Below are 22,083 nucleotides of genomic sequence, written 5' to 3' on the forward strand. Positions count from 1 at the left end.
TAGACAGCTATTTGATTAATCACTAGAAATGGAGGAGTCCATGTAGTCAGTCATAAAAACAAGAGTAAATTTATCTTGCAGTTGTTACACTTATGAAAGAGTGATTCCCCAGATTCCTGCCACTACAAAATTCTACTCCTCTAGGGGAATAGAAAAACAGTTGTATTGATATCAGGTGATACTGATATAACAGATATGTCTGCATACTTCTGTAGCAATACAAGTGTAGTTACATTCTGCTACAATAAAGTTATTGTTTATCATTTAATTTATTTTTTGTCTTCTGATTTGATCTGCTGTTTTACAGCTGTATAAAAATACTAAATTATATTCTCCATTCAGGTTTTTACTGGAATCTTTACAGCAGAAATGGTTCTCAAGATAATTGCCATGGATCCCTATTATTATTTCCAAGTAGGCTGGAATATTTTTGATGGCATTATTGTTACTCTTAGTTTGGTGGAACTTTTTTTATCAAACGTGGATGGATTATCTGTTCTTCGATCATTCAGATTGGTAAATATAATAATACACAATGTAAACTAAATATACAGGTATTAGTACACTGTGCCTGTAATTCAAAATGTGTGTATTTACAGGAGTTCAGTTTCTTAGCCATTTCATTTCACATGTAATTTCTCTTAGATGATGGATGATGCCTCTCAGTAGAAATAGGTAATCCAAAAGTTATTTACATCATTACCACAAAACAGTTTATGCAATATTATGGTTTACAAACAGCTAAACAGTGATTCAGCTGGAAGCAATGTTAATTACAGTGTAATTCATGTTAGCATGGCTGCATAATGATCTTATTCTTTTGTAATTAATTCCAGCAAGCGTGTGTTGGGCAAAGATGTATTAAGAAAGGTTAAAGAGAGAAATTACAATCTTTATTTTTATGTTGTGTTGCTTATATCAAAATAATAGAACTCTTCAAAGACTGGGTTTCTTTGACAAGACTGGGTTTCTTTGTTGCTTCCCATCACAAAAATTAACAAAAGTTAGCATTAAGAAACATGTGTGAAATCGATTTTTTTTTTAGCCAGTGATAGTGAACAACAATGTGTTATGCCAAGGATTTTCAAAATAGCAGTTAAGTAGCTGAGACATAACTAACCAAGTGCTCCCTTTTCTCTTGAATTGTCACAATCTTCAGTATTTGGAAATAAAAATGTTTCATAAAATACTTTTCTTTCTTCTAGATCAGATGTTACAAAAGTCTCCAATTAAGTCATCTTCCCTCCCTCCCGAATCACAAATATTTGTAATTTTTTTTAAAACTGGCTTTTAATTCCAGATTTAGGGTCACGGAGGTCCTTTCTAATCAATTTTTCTTATTTGGACTTTTTTAAGGAAACTGATCTTCAACAGAAGCCTAATAGTTTGATATGTCCTGTTTCTTCTCCACTCCCTTCCCTACATATTTCTAAAGAGTCTGCATCATATTCAGTATTATAACATTATATCAAGTTATAATACTCCAATAATGTGAAGATAGAGTAGTAGATAGATGACCTGACTTTTCAGGTACTGCAGCAGACAGAACAATGACAGTCAATAGTATAATTTCTTCTGTTGCTGATCAGTAGAATGTTGCAAAATTCTGTGAGGCTTAATTGTTGATGAAAATTAGAAATGGGAAGAGTATCCATCAGTGGTGCTGTGGTATCAGTGGTGCTATTGATTTAAAACTAATAGAAGCCAGAAAAAATTCAAGTCAGAGCCTGCCTTCCTGCCTGCCTTCCTTCCTGTAATCAATTCATAGAATATGGTTCTAAAAGTATTTCAACAGTTTTTTTGTAATTACTGATATGGTCTCTTTACTCTTGCTTTTCAGCTGCGAGTTTTCAAATTGGCAAAATCTTGGCCAACACTAAATATGCTTATAAAGATTATTGGTAACTCAGTGGGGGCTCTTGGAAATTTGACCTTGGTGCTGGCCATCATTGTCTTCATTTTTGCTGTGGTTGGCATGCAGCTGTTCGGTAAAAGCTACATGGAATGTGTCTGCAAGATCTCTAAAGACTGTGTACTTCCACGCTGGCACATGTATGACTTCTACCATTCTTTCTTGATTGTATTCCGAGTGCTTTGTGGAGAATGGATAGAAACCATGTGGGACTGTATGGAGGTTGCAGGCCAAGCTATGTGCCTTATTGTTTTCATGATGGTCATGGTGATTGGAAACCTAGTGGTATGTAACCAGAACATTTCAAGAATTCATTTGGAGATAAGTGTAATAATAATAATAATAATAATAATAATAATTTTTAAGGTTTTGGTTTATTTTGGAAAGATCTTTGTATGATTCAACAGTCCTTATTTATATTGGGTCAGAAGTGTGCATTAGCTATTGTTGCCTGTTCTGTTCTCTGTAGGTTCTTTTGCCATGCACTTTCCTAAGTATTTGAGTGCTTTTCAGTAATGTGTTAACAATGCAACTAATAATATCCATCATGTATTTTTAATTTCATTTTCTGCTTGGGGACATTGGCATTTGGAATGAAATGGGTTTTTTAAATTATTTTTAGTTATATTCATGCATATGTTGATGAATTTTTGCTAAAAGAGGCACTGTCAAAACACAATTTTTGTACAAAACAGGAAGTGGTAGGTTTTTAATGAGAGTTCATTCCACAGTTTTTGGGCCAACTTCTGAGAAAGCTCTGTTTCATTGTAGTTCCAGTGGACTGGAGGAGCCAAGTGGCTTTGAGCTATTTCTCCAATGGTTGAAGACAGAATATATTTTCTGAACTCCTTTCTTCCTACTTGTATATTAGTCCAACATGATGTTATCAGGTTCTGCCAGTAAATTTAAATGTACAACTCCATTTTAAAATTTTCAAAAACAAGTTCCATCCTGGTCAACATTAATAAAGCATATATGATAAAACTATACAAGTAATTTGTTGTTATCATGGCTGACCTGAAAAAAGCGAGGAAGAGAGAAGAAAAAAAATCCTAGCTCTCTCTCTTCATTTTTAGGTACTCAACCTCTTTCTGGCCTTGCTGCTGAGCTCATTTAGCTCAGACAACCTTGCTGCTCCAGATGATGATAATGAAATGAACAACCTCCAGATTGCCGTGACAAGGATTCAGAAAGGAATAGATTATGTGAAAAGAGAAGTGTATGAATGCATCCAAAAAATTCTTTTCAGAAAACAACAAGCTCCAGATGAAGTAAGATCCATTGATCGGCTAACAGATAGGAAAGACGGTTGTATTTCAAACCATACTGTAGCTGAAATAAAGAAAGACTTGCGATATCGCAAAAATGAAAATGGAACTACTAGTGTTGTGCTTGGCAGTGATTATGCATCATTCATAAACAATCCAAGCCTTACTGTTACAGTACCAATTGCTGTTGGAGAATCTGATTTTGACCAGTTAAATACAGAAGAATTCAGCAGTGAGTCAGAGCTGGAGGAAGGCAAGGAGGTAGGAATTGAAAATATTTTTGGTTGTTCTGGGTTTTGATATCAATTTATGTTCTTTCAGAATATAGGATAAAAATATATGGTTGTGGCCTGTAATTGCAGGTATTCCTTGTTTCACAGAATTGAACTACTAGGAATTAAGTTACATATGTGTCAAAGTGAAAATTTGGAAATAGTGGAGCCAGTTACAATTTCATAAAAGTGGTCTAAGCCTTTAGTGTGTGTGTATTGAAATTAGTAATTTCTCCTGTCTTCTATACTGACACTTATGCAACCTAATATGTGTATGTACTCTATTTTGTATACATAAGAAATTGATCCTTTGTCCTAGCTGTATTATTTTTTTAATATTTTGACACTTTCCCTGAAGTAAGGATGAAATTCAATTAACACACTTAAAATTAATTTGAGCAGCGAGCAGGGAAAAGCCTGGGACTGTGCAGGCCAGGGTGGGGATTTAAACCCCTCCCTAATCAGAGGTCCTGCAGGGGCCTGGCCATGCCCCCCCTCCACCCCTCAGCTCAGCTTTGTGGAAGAGAAGGGTGGGCATGTGCCTGCATTTCTTCAGTCTAGAGGGAATGTCTGTGCAGTTTCAAGCCAGTTCAGTCTAGGAAGGGTAGACTAACCTGCAAAGATTGAGTCAATTTCAGCTCAGGCTATTTTTGAATGTCTGTCCCTAGCCATAGTATCTAATACTATTTTATAGAAAAAGAATAAGAATAGTATTTTAATTTGAACATCTCCAACAAAGCTTTAGAAACATATAATCAGAATGCTAAACCTAAAACATTTCTAACTTCTTACTGTCATCTGTAGAAGTTCTGAACTGACAAGCATAAATCTGACCTACTTTGGACCTGCTCAGATTGGACCTGCTTTAGGATTAATGCATTTTTGGATCAGGGATAAATTTAACCTACTGAAATTTCAGTTGAAATTATCTGTACTTCTTTAAAAAAGTTACCAACATTTATCGTCATCAAATTGTCACCAAATCAGACTTTACTTAAGACAAGTTAGAAGTCTTTATAGTTGTTTCTATTATCTTGTAATAGGTATACAGTGTTGGAATATTATTGTTTTCATTCAAATATTATTACCGGTCGTTTATAAAAAGATAATGTATTCCATGCATTTTATCCAGCTTGCAAACACTGCACACCATCTTAATCTCTCAGGCAACAGGCAAATGTGTATTTTGCAATTATTCGTCATGACATAAAGGATATAGACGGCTTTTAACCTTGCCATTACAAACTCATTCTTTAGGATACAAGGCCCCCACTTGACAAGCACCAAGTCACTACCTCCTTTAGAAGTTAACAGAAGATTTTTTAAAATATTCACAATAGCTTTTAATGTTTAATTGTGCTGTACTTTGTAAGTGCCTCTGATTTTTAACTGAACACATAAATTAACCAAGTGTGTAATTTATTAGTGATTTGAAGAATGGATGCTGGTTAGTTTACTAAGGGATTTGGATGGGGCATGATTAGGGGGTTTTTTTAGAAGTACTGTCGGTGCTTCCAAGTATTATGATTTTTTTTCCTGATATTTCTATTTGAATTTTTTTTACACCAAAGTGAAATGATGCATCCTGGGCAATGGAAGAAGACATTTTACTACTACTTATTTTGTATTTCATAACTGGAGTAATATATTCCATACCTGCTTACCTCTTACACTCAGGCTTGAACAAAAAGCCTATTCTGGAAGTGGTATTATCTACTTTTCTTTTCATTTCAAATTGTGGAAATGGGCTCAGGTGATCACCCTGGCCAAAGAGAGGTGCGAGACATCAGTTAGCAGAGTAAAAATACCTTTTATGCACAGTATTTTCAAAATCAGTAAATTTACTTTAGTTAGTTTTCTTTTTAATTGTCTAACTAAAAATAAATGACTTTTAGGTCATAAGATCCTGAAGTCCACGGTTTTTTCCCCAGAACTGTTGCTGGGCACATGGCCCAGGCTGGCTGGCTCCAGTCCAGGATCAGCCAGAAAGTAGAGAGGTTTGCTCCCTACCTCTTTTTTTGTCCTCCAACATTCCAGTGTCTGGGATGGAGATGGTTACATAGGTGATGGTCTGGTAGCTCCTGCCATCTGTGTATACCTATATGTTAGAGAAGTCCTTGGGATGCCTTTTCTGGTTTAAATGTTTTGTATAACAATGTGAGCTAGAAAGTAGACTTTGCACGTTAGAGCTCAAGGTTTTTATCTAGATATGAAATTTCCTTTTACAGTGTTGTATATGTTATATATAATTCAATTTTATATTACAGTACTTGAAACATTTTACTATCTAATGCATAATTAAAATGATAAATATAATGTAATGGAATTTGAATTTGTCCCATTATGTTTCACTGTTCTGTGTTCACTTCCTGCTTTGCTAGTAGACTAGGAATAATAATATAAAAAGATCTGGTCATTCAGAATGATAAATTTATAAGTTGTTACAATCATTGTATGGTTGTAGGTGTTTCACTATGTTAAAATATTCATTCCAAATCCAATATACATTTACAGCTTCAAATATTCTGCTAATCAAATCTCTTTTGATATGTCCATGGATATATAGGGGTTGAAGTCTTTAATCAACTGTTATATTTTGCAAATTTGTAACATAGCTAAAAAAATATTTTTAAAGCTTTAGGACACCATATTTTTGCTGTTTCCAGGGATGAAAAATAGAGGTATTGTATTTTGTACTTCATTTCCTACCATTTTTACTTCTCACAGGAGTAAAATCAAGCTGGATCAATCAAGAATGCAGCTCTGGTGCTTTTTAATCAGGCAGACCAACGTGTCAGCACTTTTACACAGGTTACCTAAACAAATCATACATATGTGATCACTTTTTAAATAAATATTGACTGGCCTGCATGCTAATCAGCTACAGTATATTCCTTCCCCATCCATTGCAGTACAATAGATACATGCACAGCTGCTCTGTAAGCAGTCATGTGACCTACATCACAGCATGTTCAGGGGGCAACCCCAACATGATTCTGTCTCTCCTTGTTACATCATCCTGGTATTTCTTGTATAGCACTTCAGTGATATGAGCTGCATGTTATATAGATGTTTTTAATTTGGATTATAAAGTGATAATTTTCAAGGTTAAAAGAAGCTATCAGAGGATCATTTTTTAAATTTACAGAGATGATCTATCTCTTGACTTTTTATATTCATTAGTAAGTTAAACCAAACATCCAACTATCTTGTAATTAAAAGTGTTACTTTCATAATGAACTCGATTGTATGGATGCTAAAATGTGTTAGGTTGAACTTTTGTTAGAAACTGTTGACTATTCCTTTAGTTCATTTTAAGTTTTAAGGTTAGGTTACAGTTTTTCCCTCAAATCTTGGCACTAAAGATCCCAACCCTGCAGATATCTCCCATCTGCTTAATAGTATGCATTTAGATAGTCCCATTGAAAGCAATAGCACACAGAGTAGGGAATGTGGATGTTTGAAAAATCAAGAGCTGTTAACTCCATCATAACATCCATAATAACTTTGTTCTTCATTGATTAAGTATGTTCCTGTGAACTTAGTCCAGTAGATTATTCAAATAGGCAGACATAAACATAATCCCAAACATAAAATTTTACATGGAGTATAAGGTGTAAAATAAAAATATAGAAATTCAGAGGTTGGCAACCTATGGCCTGCAGAGCCATTGGATCCAGCTGACAGACATGGGGCTCTAGCAGCAGGGAGCGTTGGCAGTAGTCACTTTTCCATGCCACCGCAGGAAGAAGTGGAAGCTGTGGGCCCTCTCCCTGTGCCTTCACAGGGAAAAGTGGCAGCAGAGGTTAGGACCTAGACCTAGCCACCTCTGGTCCAAACTGGGTTACTCGAGCCTACATCCTAAAAAGCCTGCTGACCACTGTCAGAATGGAAAAGCACTATTATCACAATGTAGAAATTAGAACAAAAAAGAAATACGTGAGATTCAGAGTTAAGATTGCAAACAAACATATAGGAGTTAGAAAAATAGAAGGTATTAGGTCAAAAGATGTAACACGCAGAAAATCTAGTGGAAATACTTAAAGGTTTTACCCAACTATTATTTAAGTTTTATCCTCATTAATATTCATCATAATGGTGGTAGAATGCAACTTGCTGTCAGTTGATGGAAACTGAAGTACTCCTTCTGCAAGTAACACGTCTGCTCATCTGGACTTTTGTACAATCCTGCATCACTTACATTGGGTGTAGGAAGATTCTCAGGTGTCTTTTGAGTACTCTTAATGGCATTGGGGTTCTGACTATCATCTAAAGAATTGTCATGACAAAATGATGTCCTGCCTTTTTAAGAAGTTTTTACAGAGGCAATGGAATAAGGTGGGGCAGAGTGTTTTATCCAACTTACCTTGAAGGGGATAAATTAAGTTCTTGTGCAGGTCATAAATGTAAGGCAATACATATTTATATATGTATTTATAAGTAAAATATTGTGTATATATTCAAAACTATAAATAAAGATAATATTTCATCCCATCAGTTGCAGGAAGGCACCTTAGAGATGATCATTTTGTTTGGTGTCCCATACAAGTACAACCAGAGTGAACAAAATGTAGATGTCCTGACATTTCTGGGCTTTGCCTTCACCTAGTTCTGGACTTGCAACTGGTGTTAGAGGTGGTTGGAGAACTGTACCACATTGTGCTTTTACTTAGATCTATATTACAAGGAAAACTCTTATACAGTACTTTGTAAATATAATGTAACACAAGAAATATAAAATAATTTCTACAGTTATCTACTATATGTTAAAGTTAAATACATATCATGTGAACACTGATGCTGAGATATTTTTGTGACTGCTCATCTTTTACTGAGCTGAAACTTTAGATCCATAGTCCCCAGCCTTGAATTCAGCAGTGTCTACCAGAGTTGCTTAATGAACAGCTCAGTTTCAGCGAAAAGAGGCTTTTTTTTGTTATAATAAGTTTTTGCTCATTGATATAATATGGTTATCCAAAATATCATGTTGTTTTTATGGGGTTTTTTTATGTTTTTCTTTTTAAAAATTTGATCCTTTGCTTTTGACAGCTTGATTTGTTTTATAATCCAGTTCACATGTGTTGTTTAGCCTGTCATTGCTGCAGCATTTTGCTATATAAATGTTATCCATGATGGAATGATGAAAGCAAAGTCCTAAGAAAATTGTATAATGCTGAAAGTGAGCATGTTCTTCAGTTTCCATAGAGTCAGCAAAAATATTTTATTGGTACTGTGGACTGAATTTACTTGAAATATTTTTGAAGTAATGCTTTTTGTGAAATTTAAAATTGGCATTTATCAACCTATTTATAATTTGGAGGCAGTACTCCACATAGTCTGATTACAAAAATAGTGAATAAGGAAATAACTGATTCAATTATATTAACAAAATTATTTCTGTACTGTGCGCTACAGAATTTGTCCTTTCTCTTTTTAAATTAAAAAAGACTTATTGGAATAGTGTCTCTAACTCATCTGCTGAAAGCAGCAGTATACAGAAAGTATCTCTTAATGTTGCAAGTGTGTTTTAGATATGATTGCTAGTATCATTTTCACGCAATTGAGTCTATGTTGTACAAATGTGCTTACATCATTCCTCCCCTACATTTGGCTCTGTATCAGTGAAGCCATTACTGATGTTGTACAGTACACGGTAATAACATTGTGACAGGTCAGAGAATGCAGTAATTAAAACTACTGTAATTTAATTTGGTACTCATACTTACCTAAAGTTAACTGTATAAAGCAATGCTGCTTTAAAATCTGGAGGATGAAGACTCTGATTATACTGCATATGTTGTCTTGCTGTGATTACAGGACAGCCAAATAAATTCATGTATGTCTGAATATGAGTTTTCTTTAGAACTACCATCATTGAGATCATTTAAACGTTCTAAGAAAATAAATATTTTATTACAAATGTGTTGACAGGATAGGTATGTGTACCAGAGTAAAAGGTAGTTTCTGAATGCACAGTATAATACATATGTGCATTGTCAACAGAGAATGCAAAATAATTGCCATTGAAGTGGAGTTACCATGCTTTTTTCTTTTTCTGAAATTTCAGAAGTCTACCAGTATTTTTTATGAAATATAATATGTGTTCAAGTGTCAATGATGATTGCAGTTTAAGAAGAGTTTTAAACAGAGATTTGTCAATTTATATTTTTCTACTCATACAAATCTTTCTGTGCAGCTTTCTGTTGGTCTGGTCATAACAGGAAAATGGATATGCCATTCACAGCATAATTTGAGTTATAGTTCAATACATCTATAAAGCAGTCATATAATATTATTGAACTTCATTTCAGTATTTTTGAAGTAGTTCATCTTAGTGGCTAAGTTATGTCGGCATGCCCAAAATATAGTTTACACTGAGGAATATGGTGCTGCTTTTACTATTTTGTTCTCATTTATATTGTAGCTAAAGCAAAATTAGCATAATATATGTATCTATATGATGGGCAAATCAATAGTAATTCTATCCCACTTATAAATTTTCTGTCAGATATGTAAAACTAGATAGCTACCTTGGGTATGGGTTAAAATGTTGAAGAAAAATTATCTATGTAATTTTGTATCTTTCTTTAAAAATGGCAGCTGATTAAAAATAAATCTTTAAAAAATATATACTGGATTTATAATTTTATCTTGATGGCTGTCAATTTGAAATAGTCTTTCTTCAGGATTTCACGTGTTCAGGTTGAAGAGTCTCATAATGAAAGTTGGAATCAGTTGTAGGATACTGAGGGGGTGCATCTACACATTCATTAATGCTCTGTGCATTAAGTACTAAATAACCAAGTACTAAATCAATGAGCAGTAACTGGTGCTAGTGCACATCGGTGCCGGCACGTGGATTTTTACAGACACTAACTGTGCAGTAACCTAATACTATTGCGCAGTAGTGTATTAGCATGGGTTTTGCCTGGCATGCTTCTGTGAAGTGTTATTAGGGTATGGTGCAGTTAGCATTTCATGTAGATGCACCCAGTGAGTTGAGTTGACTTAAAGTGGAATTGCACTATTTATTCCAAATGAGACACAATTGCAAATAAATAAAATACATATCAGGAAACCTATGTAATAAAAATCATAATTTGAGTAACACTAACTCCTTACTAATTTTACTCCAAACATTTAAAAAACCCATAAGTAAAATAACCCATTCTCACATATGCAAGTATGGAGATTCAGCATATACATACTTCAGGAGTGGTGAGTTAGCCACCAATACTTGCTGTTTGTTATTCTCTGAGCACAGTGTTGCATGCTTAATATTAATTGCAGTTCAAAATTAATATCTTGTTTAAAACTGAGACCATTATTGTGGGATTTTATTTACAGAAGTTAAACATTTCAAGCTCCTCTGAAGGAAGTACAATTGATCTTGTTCCTGCTGGAGAAGAAAAAGCAGAGGTTGAACCAGAACAAACATCAGAACCAAAAGCCTGTTTTACAGAAGGTATGAAAAAAATATTTGGTTTATCAGTTCACATTAGTACTGGCCACTATGTACATGGGCAGTACTTAAAATAGGTTGGGTTTCAAGGGATCATAGACACCTCTCCCAGAAGGAGAGAGCTTTGAGAAGGTGTGCTTGTTGGTGCAATAAAAGGTTCTGATCTTGCCCAAATGTAGAGGCCTATTTTATTTTACACACTGGAAATGCCCATTGTGACTCCTCAACATGCATAAAGTTGGCATATGCACATTATCTTTCAAGGATTAAAAGCTTAAGATTTAATATTATTTAACAAACAAGAGACCCTGTCCTGCAAACCATTACTCACACGTGTAGTTCCTGATTTAATTAAATTAGTCTTATGTATAAAGCCAGCAAGATCAATCTCTAACACAGCATTCTTTCAAAGGAGTTTTCCTGCACATATTGATGTCCTTTATTTGAGTTCTGCTGATTTCTGAGGGTCTCTGTATACTTTTGAGGCCTAATGAAATCTCAAAGTACATTAAATTATAACTAAAATGTATATTATTCCATAATTTTACCCTCCTTCTAATTTGTGCTTCCCATTTTTATTACTATATTTTCATTCTTTTATTGACTCCAGAATATTTTTAGCAGCCCAGGCACATATTTTCATTTGTTAGGTAGAAATGAAGTTTATGGAAAGTCCTGGCCCATCAACTTGGTCCATTATGAACATTTGAAAAAAAAATGCAAGGAATATATATAAAAAACATATTGCTTAATCATTTATGACATTTTCTTTGCAACTCTCAAAATTATGTATATTTTATAAAAACCTAGTTTAACAGGACATTAAGTTGCCTAAAATATTGTAGTTTGGGTGATGAAAAAAAATTTAAGCCAATAAGCCTTATTAGACTAAATTTTGGAAATGTGAGCATTCCAGAACTTTGAGATGCCAAAACAAGATTTTAGACATTTTATTTGTGTATGTCCTGATTTTACACTGTGGTTAGTAGCATACTAAACATGATCAACAAGACACAATTCATACATCCTGGCCGCAGTTTTCTAGAATTTTCAAAAGCATCTCTGATGAATATTTTTCATTGCTTCATTTTGGGAAGTTTTTGTACTTTGACTTGTCTACAAAATTTAAATAAACTTTCATATCAAGAACTTAAATATTTTAAAGCTCAATTTAAAGTCACTGTTGGCTCAGATGAGCTCTTTCGTCAGTCAGCCCGCTCACAAGAAAAAAAAGAATTATAGAATATAGCTTATGTTTTGCAACACTTTTAAAGTTCTTCATGAAATATGAAAACCCTTCAATCTTTCTGTAATTTCATTTTCTTTTATAAACATTTCCATATTATTTAAAAGCAATGCATGATTGTGCATTTCTGTCAGGGATGTAACCTAACAGTTATTCTTTAAGGTGCCACCTACCCTGCCTTATGCCCAACTTAAAACTGGAAAGTATATCCTCTTGGTCACTCCAGTAAAAGGTGAACACTATAGTATTTTTATCAGAGCTGATGAAATGTACTATAGCCTTTGTGTAATGTATCGCTATGGAGATATAATGACACTCCCAAGAGAATGAGGATGATACCTCTGAGTCTTATTTAATGTGTTCGGATTCTTTGTTATGTTTATGTTTGATAAATCTTTTCAAAGGAATGAGAGTGCTATTAGTCAGGTAGATGTGGAGGCTCTTGGGTGATTCTAGAGACTGAAAGTCGGTTGTGTGAATCCTTGAGGCCCCATAATGAGATCAGGAACTCTCCAAGGTTGGAATAACTCTATTTGGGGTTCTCTTGCAAAGCTGCATCTCAAAAAAAAAAAAGTTCACTTGTCTTCTAATTGGATTATATATTGGAGTGGGTGATATTTTCCCCTCATTTTACTCATTTGGGAAATTAGTATGCTTTCTTAAACCTTTCTTTGAAAAAAAGTAGTAAGAAAGATATAAATCTATCAACCTGTGTACAGGATAATTATAATTGTGAGTAGTGTAATATAATGTTTCACATATATAATTGTAAATTGTGTTATCTTATATATCACATATTATATACGTAAGAATTATAATTGTAGATTGAATTATAGTCATTAAATCCTGTGCAGTACTCTTTCCTTTAGTTTGGTATTGTAAACTTTCAATTTTTATTATTTATTGTTTATCTGTTATCTATAATTTAAATGCTGATGTCATGCTTATTATTTAAAGCATTCAGAGCAAAGACTCTTGTCCTGAAGAGTTTGCAATCTAAAAGACAAGTACAAATAAGGTGACACACACTGGGTGCTGACAGAAGGGATATCTGTCATGTGATTGGCTTCTTGAAAAGCACTCTACATTCATTGACTGACAGAAGTGTACAGCTTCAGAGCACTTTAAAAGTGCTTGATTGCATGACAAATTAACCCTCATTTAATGAGGGTTTAGATGAAGGTGCTCCAAGTGGAGCACCTTCATTAACTTGTGTTTGTCCCTGCACACAAGCATGTGACAAAGGCGCCTACTTGTGGCTGGTCACCATACTGGCTGCCCCTCCATCTAGGGGAGCCTGCCCAGTCTCACCTGCTGCAACTTGTTGGGATATAAATGATGTAATAAGAACCCTTTTTTAATGTCCTGATGCCAAGGGGTTTACACATAGCTCTGACCTTCCCTTACCATGCCCCATGCCCCATGCCTCACAGATGGCATCCAAATTATAGTTGCTCCAGCCAGAATCCAGGCCAAACTCTGCCCCTTGCTGGGCCTCTCACAATCTACTCATTCGCACTACCCCCTCTCACAAGGCCTCATTCACTCCGCCCCCTCTCACAGAGCCTCTTTCATACCGCCCTTCACTGGGCCACTCTCAATCTGCCCTGCTCCTTTGAGCGGCCTTTCGGCATCAGGCTTACCTACTTACACTCTGGGTGATCCCCCCACAGCCCTTCAGGTGCCTCATGCAGCCTACTCTATGGGTGACGGTCTGTATGCCTAACACTAGGCTGACTTTAGCCACAAGCCCATCTCCAAGCACTTGGCTTTTACTACTCTACTCATTCCCGCCCCTCTTCATGGAGCCACTCTCTACCCCCTCACTAGGGCCAACTCTGTGCCCACTTCCTGGGGCTTGGGGTCATATACCCCCAGGGTCCCAGGTACTTCTCCTTAAGCGTGCCTGGCCCCCTGTCTGTTCTATGACCCACTGAGTAGTGGGAGCAGGCATTATAAGGTGCCCCTACCCGTCTTTCACTGGGAAGGCAACTGGCCTGGCATTTCTGGGGAGCTACCCCACCACAGGCAGCCCCAGCAGGGTGCAGTTTCAAGCCATACCCAGGACGAGAAGCCTCCTACCAATGCATAGCTCCTGCCCTTACTTTCAAGGTGTTCCTGAGCAGCCGCTCAGCTGAACGTTGTTGTGCCAGCTACCAGCAGCAGACGGCTGTCTCAGCCCTGAGTGCCAGAGCTAAAATGGAGTCTGTACAGCTGTCTCCTGTCTCCTCCAATCACATGGCCCTCATCAGGTCATGTGACCTCATCATCAGGCCTGGCCTGCACCTGCTGGCTGCCCTGCTGCCACTCAAAGCCCTTAAAGTGATAGGCACCAAAGGTGCTCTGTCACAAAGCAGACCTGGGCTGATGCAACCCAGCCCCACTCTCAGTGCTGTCTGCAGGATGGGAAGGGGGTGGAGGAGGGGAAGGAGCTCCAGTCTGGGGTTTGCCCAGCCTACACTGGTGGGCAGGGCAGGTAGATGGGAGTCCCCCTCCAGCACAGGCTGGGCAAACCCAGACCAGAGCTCTCTCCCTGCCCCCTCCTCCTCCTATTGTGCAGACAGCACCAAAGCTGTGGGAGGTGGGGCTAGGGGACAGAGACAGCAGATATGCAGCCTCTCTTTACTGGATCAGCTCCAAAGTGGAGCTTGATTTCCTCTTCCCCCCAATCCCTGATCAAACACCAAACATCTGTTGTGTCAGAGGAGAGTCACTGTAAGTCATGGCGCTTTGTGTGAAACACCATAAGCTAAAGTGAATAGCTGCACATCTATCAGTGCCCACTGACTTATGTGACAGCTAGTTTAACTCTGGAGATTGTTCTCTCTCTCTTAATTCGGGTAATTTTGCATTAGAGAAAATTACCTAACCTAAGGCTAATGGTGGTTAGTATCTGTGTGGGCCTCATGAAGGAAGCAGATCTTTAGAATGAGAAGAATGTGAGGTCCTTGTAAAGTGGGATTAGTATTCTATGTTTAGGGGTCACATGGAAGAAAATTCAAGAGTTGAAAGGGGAGAAGTTACAGGCAAAGCTCTTGCTTTTAGTGGAGAGCAGGCATTGAAAGGAAATGCTAAGAAATAAATCCAAAATGGTATGGTGTAGGAAAGATGTAAAGAACCTTAAAGATGAGAACAAAGTGTTGGTAGTTAGGATCACAACAGTCAGCAGATGTATATTGAAAGGGCAGACATGTTTTTAGCAGCAGTATTCTGAATAAATTGAAGGAATCGAGGGGCATTTATATACGTATTTATAAAGGGGTGCTTTAATTAGAGCGGCTTTCTGAGAGTCACTCTGATTAAAGTGCCTAAAGCGTCTCCTGTATCAGTATCCCCAGGCTAAATATGGCAGTGGAGGTGCTTTAACTAAAGCTCATTGAACAAGCTTTAGGTAAAGCACCCCCACCACCATTTTTAAGGCTAGGGATGCTGATACATGAGACACTGGAATCTGCTGGAGCATGGTAATTATCACTCTCCAGCAAACTCAATTAATTGAGTCTGCTCCAACACGCTGTCATTTCAGCACGTCAGAGCAGCCTAGCTGCTCGTGTGTAGGCACCCAAAAAGTCCAGAAAGAGGGAGATGGCAGATCCTCCCAGTACGAAAACTGTCATCCTCTTGTCCCAGTACTCTCCTCCCACCCAAATGTTCCTAGTGCTGGAATCCACTTGCCTTCTTTCCCCTCCATAGCAAGAAAGCATATACGTATAATTTAAATGCTTACACTGTGCTTGTCGTTCAAAGCAGTCTCTGCCCGGAATAGCTTACATTTTAAAAGACAAGTGTAGCCTCAAGAAACTATTCATAGCATTCTCTATGTCTATGGCAGGAAAAAATTAATGTGATGAAGACTTACAAAGCACACACTTTTCTGCAATGTCATCATTTGTTAGGAAGGTGCCTATTAGGTTGGTTCCCACATATTTCTTTAGGTTACAAAGCTTCTGCTATATTACATGAGAGGGAGGAACAGATTTCTATCTGTATTTATTATTCTACTATGGTATTAAAGACTTTACTTAAGCTTTCCCCTTTACTTCATTGATGAATATGATAAGCTGCTATGCAGCAGAATGAAAAATATATTTCTAGATCATTTTGTTTCGATTAGCAGCTTCTTTTCTCATTCAACTCACCCTAGTATGTTTGTAATGACCAAAATACAAAAATGAGCCTTTTTTCCCCTAAATGGGATTTAGACATACTTTATTCTCTTCTCTCCTGGGCTCTCCTTCCCTTTTGTTCTTTCACAAGATCTGCCTTGCGAAACCCCAGCCCTGGCCCACTTCCAGCAGCTACTTCCTCTGCTGCTGCTATCTCATCATGGATCATTTCTAGCAAAATTCCCATGCCTTTTTGTCCGACTCATTATCTCCTTGTATTCTATTATCATCTTAGCTAAAGGTCTCCACTTCTGTAATTTAATATACTCCTAGGTTTGCAATTGCATCTGCCTTTTCAGCTTCCCCAACTAATTTCTCAAACTGCTCATTTATCTGTCTACACAGGGCACCACTGACTTCTTTGAAGATAATTTACAAAATATGATATGTCCAGTCTCCATCTCTCTTCACTTTCACATGGCTTCCCTTCTCCATAAAGAAAGTAGCCACCTATGAAGAGTATCAATGGTAGAAGTAGTTAAGGGTTGGAGCTGGAGGATAAGCAGGTCTGGAGGATCACAGATATTAGAATAGCAGGGGTATGGTATTGTGAGAAGGCTTTAGGGGGAAATTGAGATCCAAGGGCTTGAGGGAGAGCATTATTGGTTGTGAGCATTAAGCTTTTAAACGAGAAAAATAATATGGTTGTTTTGCCCAGAGTGTTAATACTGAAGGAGAAGGAGGTAAATGTGTGGCATAGAAAGTGCACATAATCCCTGGATTTGTTCAATAGACATTAAGTGAAGCAGGTACAAGATGAGAGTTAGTGTAGGAGGTAGGTGCCAATGAAATACATAGATGAAGGAGCAAAGGAGCCAAGAGTTGGAGAGTCAGTGGAGCTCAGGGGTGTGACTAGAGAATCAATGGAGTTGATAAAGGAGGAACATTGGGCTACACAGAAGTGAAAAATGATATTTGATAGGATGTCACGGAGGGGGCGGTAAGAGAACGAGGCAAAGTTGCATTAAGGAAATTTGACACTAAGGCAGAGTAATTGGTCAGTGAGATATTAATAAACTATACACAAAAACTAGTATTTAAAACACATTTTACAAAACTGAGTATTTGTTGCTTTCATCTCCAACTCAGAATTTTTCGGAAGGACTTTTATTCCATAAAAACTTTATCAAAGCCATAGATATGTGCTCCATTGCAGCAAGTACAAAGTAGGTTGGCCCATTCCACTGAAATTGTCTTAGTTAGTATTTAAAATGACTCAAACTTCACTTATATTCAATTTAATGAAAGGTCTTGCTTTAAACTATTTTTTTATGAGAGAGAAATTTTAGGTGTGAGCATTCTAAAATTAATTTAAATGTGACCGGTAGATTTCCTTTTTATGCAGCTGAGATTTTTCCGTTTTTATGCAGTTCAGATTTATGATTTACCGTATTAATTTGAATCCAAGACAAGTCCCACCCCTCCTCACATTTAACTTGAGGGGAAAAACAGCTCATTGTCTTAGATTTGAATATGAGGCAGTAGGGAGGAAGGCGCCTGAGCTCCAGTTCTGGCTTTGGCTCTGGCCCAGCTCCAGACTTAACTCTGACTCAGGATCAGGGCTAGAGCCATAGTTGATGCCTACCCTCCCCCATCCTCAGCCTTTGGAGTCTGGGCTGGGGCTACCACCACTGCAGCTGCTACCAAGCTGGGGCTAGGGTTGGGGCAAGCACGTTCTCCATGCCATGGGTGTGAACAGGGCTGGAGCCATGTCAGAGCTGGCACAAGGTTAAGTGACTGGAAGAGGGCAGGTAGGAGGAAGACAGGGAGTGGAGAGGGATGGGGGGGGGCAGGCAGCAGAGTGGGGCAAGTGTTGTGAGGGACAGGCAACAGGGGACAAGATGTGGGGATGCAAGGGACAAGGTTCAAACTACCCACTGCTTGCAGCCCTGCCTCCTCTGTCATGTGCCCCCTTACCTTCTGCCCCCCTGCCACTGCTTTCCCTGATGAAGAAAGTGGGAGGGGGCAAAAAAAGTGACCCTTGAATAAATGGATTCTATACATAGGAAATTATAACAAATTTATACATTTTTCATGTATAGAATCTGATTATTAGGGGGTCATTTTAAATTCAAGGTTATCTTGGATTCAGGATAATATGGTAGTTTTGTGTGTATCTAATCAGATTATTTTAGTGTGAATTTTCTGATAGCTCTTCTCCCAGAGGGTCCAGAGGAAGGCCATTCATATGGTTAAGGGCTTGCAGGCCAAGCCCTATGAGGAGAGACTAGGGCACCTGGACCTCTTCAGCTTCCACAAGCGAAGGTTGAGAGGTGACCTTGTGGCTGCCTATAAGTTCATCACGGGGGCACAGAAGGGAATTGGTGAGTATTTATTCACCAAGGCGCCCCCGGGGGTTACAAGAAATAATGGCCACAAGCTAGCAGAGAGCAGATTTAGACTAGACATTAGGAAGAACTTCTTCACAGTTCGAGTGGCCAAGGTCTGGAACGGGCTCCCAAGGGAGGTGGTGCTCTCCCCTACCCTGGGGGTCTTCAGGAGGAGGTTAGATAGGCATCTGGCTGGGGGCATCTGAACCCACTGGCTAGGGTCATCTGAACCCAGCACACTTTCCTGCCTAAGCAGGGGGTCGGACTCAATGTTCTGTTGAGGTCCCTTCCGACCCTAACATCTATGAATCTATGAACTGTGTGAACTCATGACAAAGGTGAAGGGGTTTTATCCCAGTTCACAAAAGAGAGAGGCATCTTAGTGTAATACTTGTTAATTTTAATGGCTGAAGAATTAATGAAACACTGGTTTACTGTTTCAGAATACCCAAAATTTTATCCCATATTGATTTGTAATAATTTATTGTCCTTGTTCTTAGGCTGTGTACGACGGTTCAAGTGCTGCCAAATCAACGTAGAAAGTGGGAAGACAAAAGTGTGGTGGAACTTTAGAAGAACCTGTTACAGGATAGTAGAACACAGCTGGTTTGAAAGCTTTATTGTTTTCATGATTCTTCTCAGCAGTGGTGCTCTGGTAAGTGAAATGGGTAAGATACATATTGTTTCTGAGGAGGACAGTATGTTCCATTTTTTCAGTTCATATAATTTTAAGTGTTTCTTTAATAAAATAAAAGTTTCACATTTTTGGAATGTTGGTCTGGGGTGAGCACTGTATGCAGTGCTTGGAACTGGTCCAAAGTACACGCTACCTGTGCACGGGATCCAGCATGCAAAGCCAGTCTCTGGGCCTGATTCAGTCTGTAGACCAATCCCAGGCCTGCAAGGCCTGAAGAGTTTGATATCCTTGCTGTAGAAGAAGCAGCATCAACAGTCAAGGATATTTTGTCAAACTAGTACGAGGCAGGTAAAATAAAAAGTTTGACTGAGATTTGGAGGGGGTAAAAGTATAAGAAATAGCTGAGAAGAATAGGACTTGTAAAATCCAAACATTAGGAGGAATGTTTCCATTTATGAGAGGTAGTCGTTCGATTGGAATGAAAGAGTGACAGGCAACACACTTAATTGGTGATTAAGTTAGCAAGACTGCAACAGGAACAACAATTTTATGGCCAATGCTTGCAGACTTAAAAAGAAATCTCTCAACAGTGGAAAGACCCTAAAGTTTGGATCGCTGTGAACTTCCAGACACTCTACTACAGACTTTTACTTCCAGCTTTTCTCCTAGGACAGCAGTTCCTGAGCTCTGACAGATTGTGCACCACCAATTTAAAACAATACAACCTTAAGTACCACTGACAGGTTGTCTGTGTACCACTGTTGGTACATGTACCACAGATTGGGAGCCAGTGTCCTAGGACATGACTCATGAAAATTTGAAATTCATGTTGCTAATGCAGCATCTCAAGATTTCATGAGCACTCATGTAAGGTTAAGTAACAGGACATAGATTAAATGAGAAGGGGTATTAACTTTCTGTTTGCCAGTTAATTAAATCCGGTACTGAGCTGCTGGATTCATGTAGGATGACACTTGTTATATAACAAGGTATATTTGTATAAGTGGTAGTTTTTAATGATAAGGGTAAATGTTATTCATATTTTAGCAGTGACCTTCCTATCTGCATTCGTAAGACAAATTACTGAGACACAGTTGTTCTAATTTCTTTGAACAGGTAGTACTTGAGTTTTCACTGTCAATCAAACATTCTACATTTATTTTTCACACATCTACATGCTGCAGCTGGTGAGGCACAATTCTCCAAACACATTTTTTAAAAGATAGTTTAGGTTTGTGCCAAAACCCTGCAAGGGACTATACATTTTTTAGTTTGACACTCTAAGCCTACTTGTTTTGAAAAAGGGACATGTAGAAACAGGTATCTGCTAATATTTCTTATAACTATAAATTGTTTGAGCTGATATCTGAAAATTAGAGATATTTGAATTAGCATTGGGCCAGCATATCATGTTCCATCGTACCACATACACTAGTTATCTAAGTTTTGACCTCTCAATATTGGCATCCAGACATTGTGTTGTTAAACTGTGAATTGGCCTGAGTGACACAAGTGTCTTTTTTTTTCTGTATGACAGTTGACCAAGCTTCTTATCAGCCATAGATTACTCCCAACATTGTTCAACAAAACTTTACATCTCCAGAATTTACTTGTAATCTATGCTATACTAAACACCATCTTTAGAAAAGAAACAGAAGAGAAAAGTAAAGTTTTTACCCTTTTCCTTTTCTTCTGGAGTCCAGACAGCCTACCTTATAACTTGCAAAAGCTTATAAAAACTTAACTGAATATGTTTATTGTTCACAGGCTTTTGAAGATATATATATTGAACAGCGCAAGACTATTAAGACTATACTGGAATATGCTGACAAAGTCTTCACTTACATCTTCATTCTAGAAATGGTCCTAAAATGGGTGGCCTATGGCTTTCAAGTGTATTTCACTAATGCCTGGTGCTGGCTGGACTTCCTGATCGTTGATGTATGTATCTTCTAAGTAACTGACTTCTGCTTTTATAGTAAGGAATAACTCATATTAGTTATAAGTATGATGAGGAAAGTGCTTTTCATTAAAAATCACTAATATTTCATAGATTTCATAGACATTAGGGCTGGAAGGGACCTCAGAAGATCATTGAGTCCAGCTGCCTGCCTCAGGGGCAGGAAGTCAGCTGGGGTCATAGGATCCCAGCAAGAAAAACATCCAGGTTTCCCTTGAAGGCGTTCAATGTAGGTGCTTGAACCACCTCCGGCGGCAGGCTATTCCAGACCTTGGGGGCTTGGACAGTAAAGAAGTTCTTCCTTATGTCCAGCCTGAAATGGTCTTTCAGGAGTTTATAACCATTCGACCTTGTAATCCCTTGGGCCACTCTGGTGAACAAACATTCCCCCAGGTCCTAGTGAACACCCCTTATAAACTTATAGGCAGCCATCAGATCACCCCTGAGCCTGCGCTTTTCCAGGCTGAAGAGTCCCATAGCCTTCAGCCTGTCATTGTAAGGTCTGTTTTCCTGACCTCAGATCATGCGTGTGGCTCTCCTCTGCACTCTCTCAAGCTTCTCCACATCCTTTTTGAATTGTGGAGCCCAAAACTGGATGCAGTACTCCAGCTGCAGCCTCACCAAGGCCGAGTACAAGGGGAGAATGACGTCCCGGGATTTGCTTGAGAAGCATCTATGGATGCAAGCCAGCATTTTACTCACTTTACTGGCTGCAGCATCACACTGCAGGCTCATATTCTTCTTGTGGTCAATCCTGACCCCCAAGTCACTCTCGTCTGTAGTGCTAGTCAGTGTAGCACGGCTGCCGAGCCTATAAGCCTGCTGCAGGG

At 38.0% G+C, this 22,083-nt stretch overlaps 1 protein-coding gene across 1 annotated transcript in view; it reads left to right on the forward strand.

Moving 5' to 3' along the window:
- LOC102370516 (sodium channel protein type 2 subunit alpha-like) overlaps positions 1-22,083 on the forward strand; it is a gene marked incomplete at its 5' end in the record, with an annotated part of 86,768 nt that overhangs the window by 15,541 nt on the left and 49,144 nt on the right. The window contains 6 exons of the mRNA XM_025194544.1: positions 343-516; positions 1,841-2,197; positions 2,989-3,441; positions 10,800-10,917; positions 19,157-19,311; positions 21,061-21,234. Coding sequence (XP_025050329.1) covers positions 343-516; positions 1,841-2,197; positions 2,989-3,441; positions 10,800-10,917; positions 19,157-19,311; positions 21,061-21,234 — 1,431 coding nt within the window. The remainder of the gene's footprint in view (positions 1-342; positions 517-1,840; positions 2,198-2,988; positions 3,442-10,799; positions 10,918-19,156; positions 19,312-21,060; positions 21,235-22,083) is intronic.

The sequence above is a fragment of the Alligator sinensis genome, unplaced genomic scaffold (assembly GCF_000455745.1).
Source record: "Alligator sinensis unplaced genomic scaffold, ASM45574v1 scaffold1414_1, whole genome shotgun sequence".
Taxonomy (NCBI): Eukaryota; Metazoa; Chordata; order Crocodylia; family Alligatoridae; genus Alligator; species Alligator sinensis.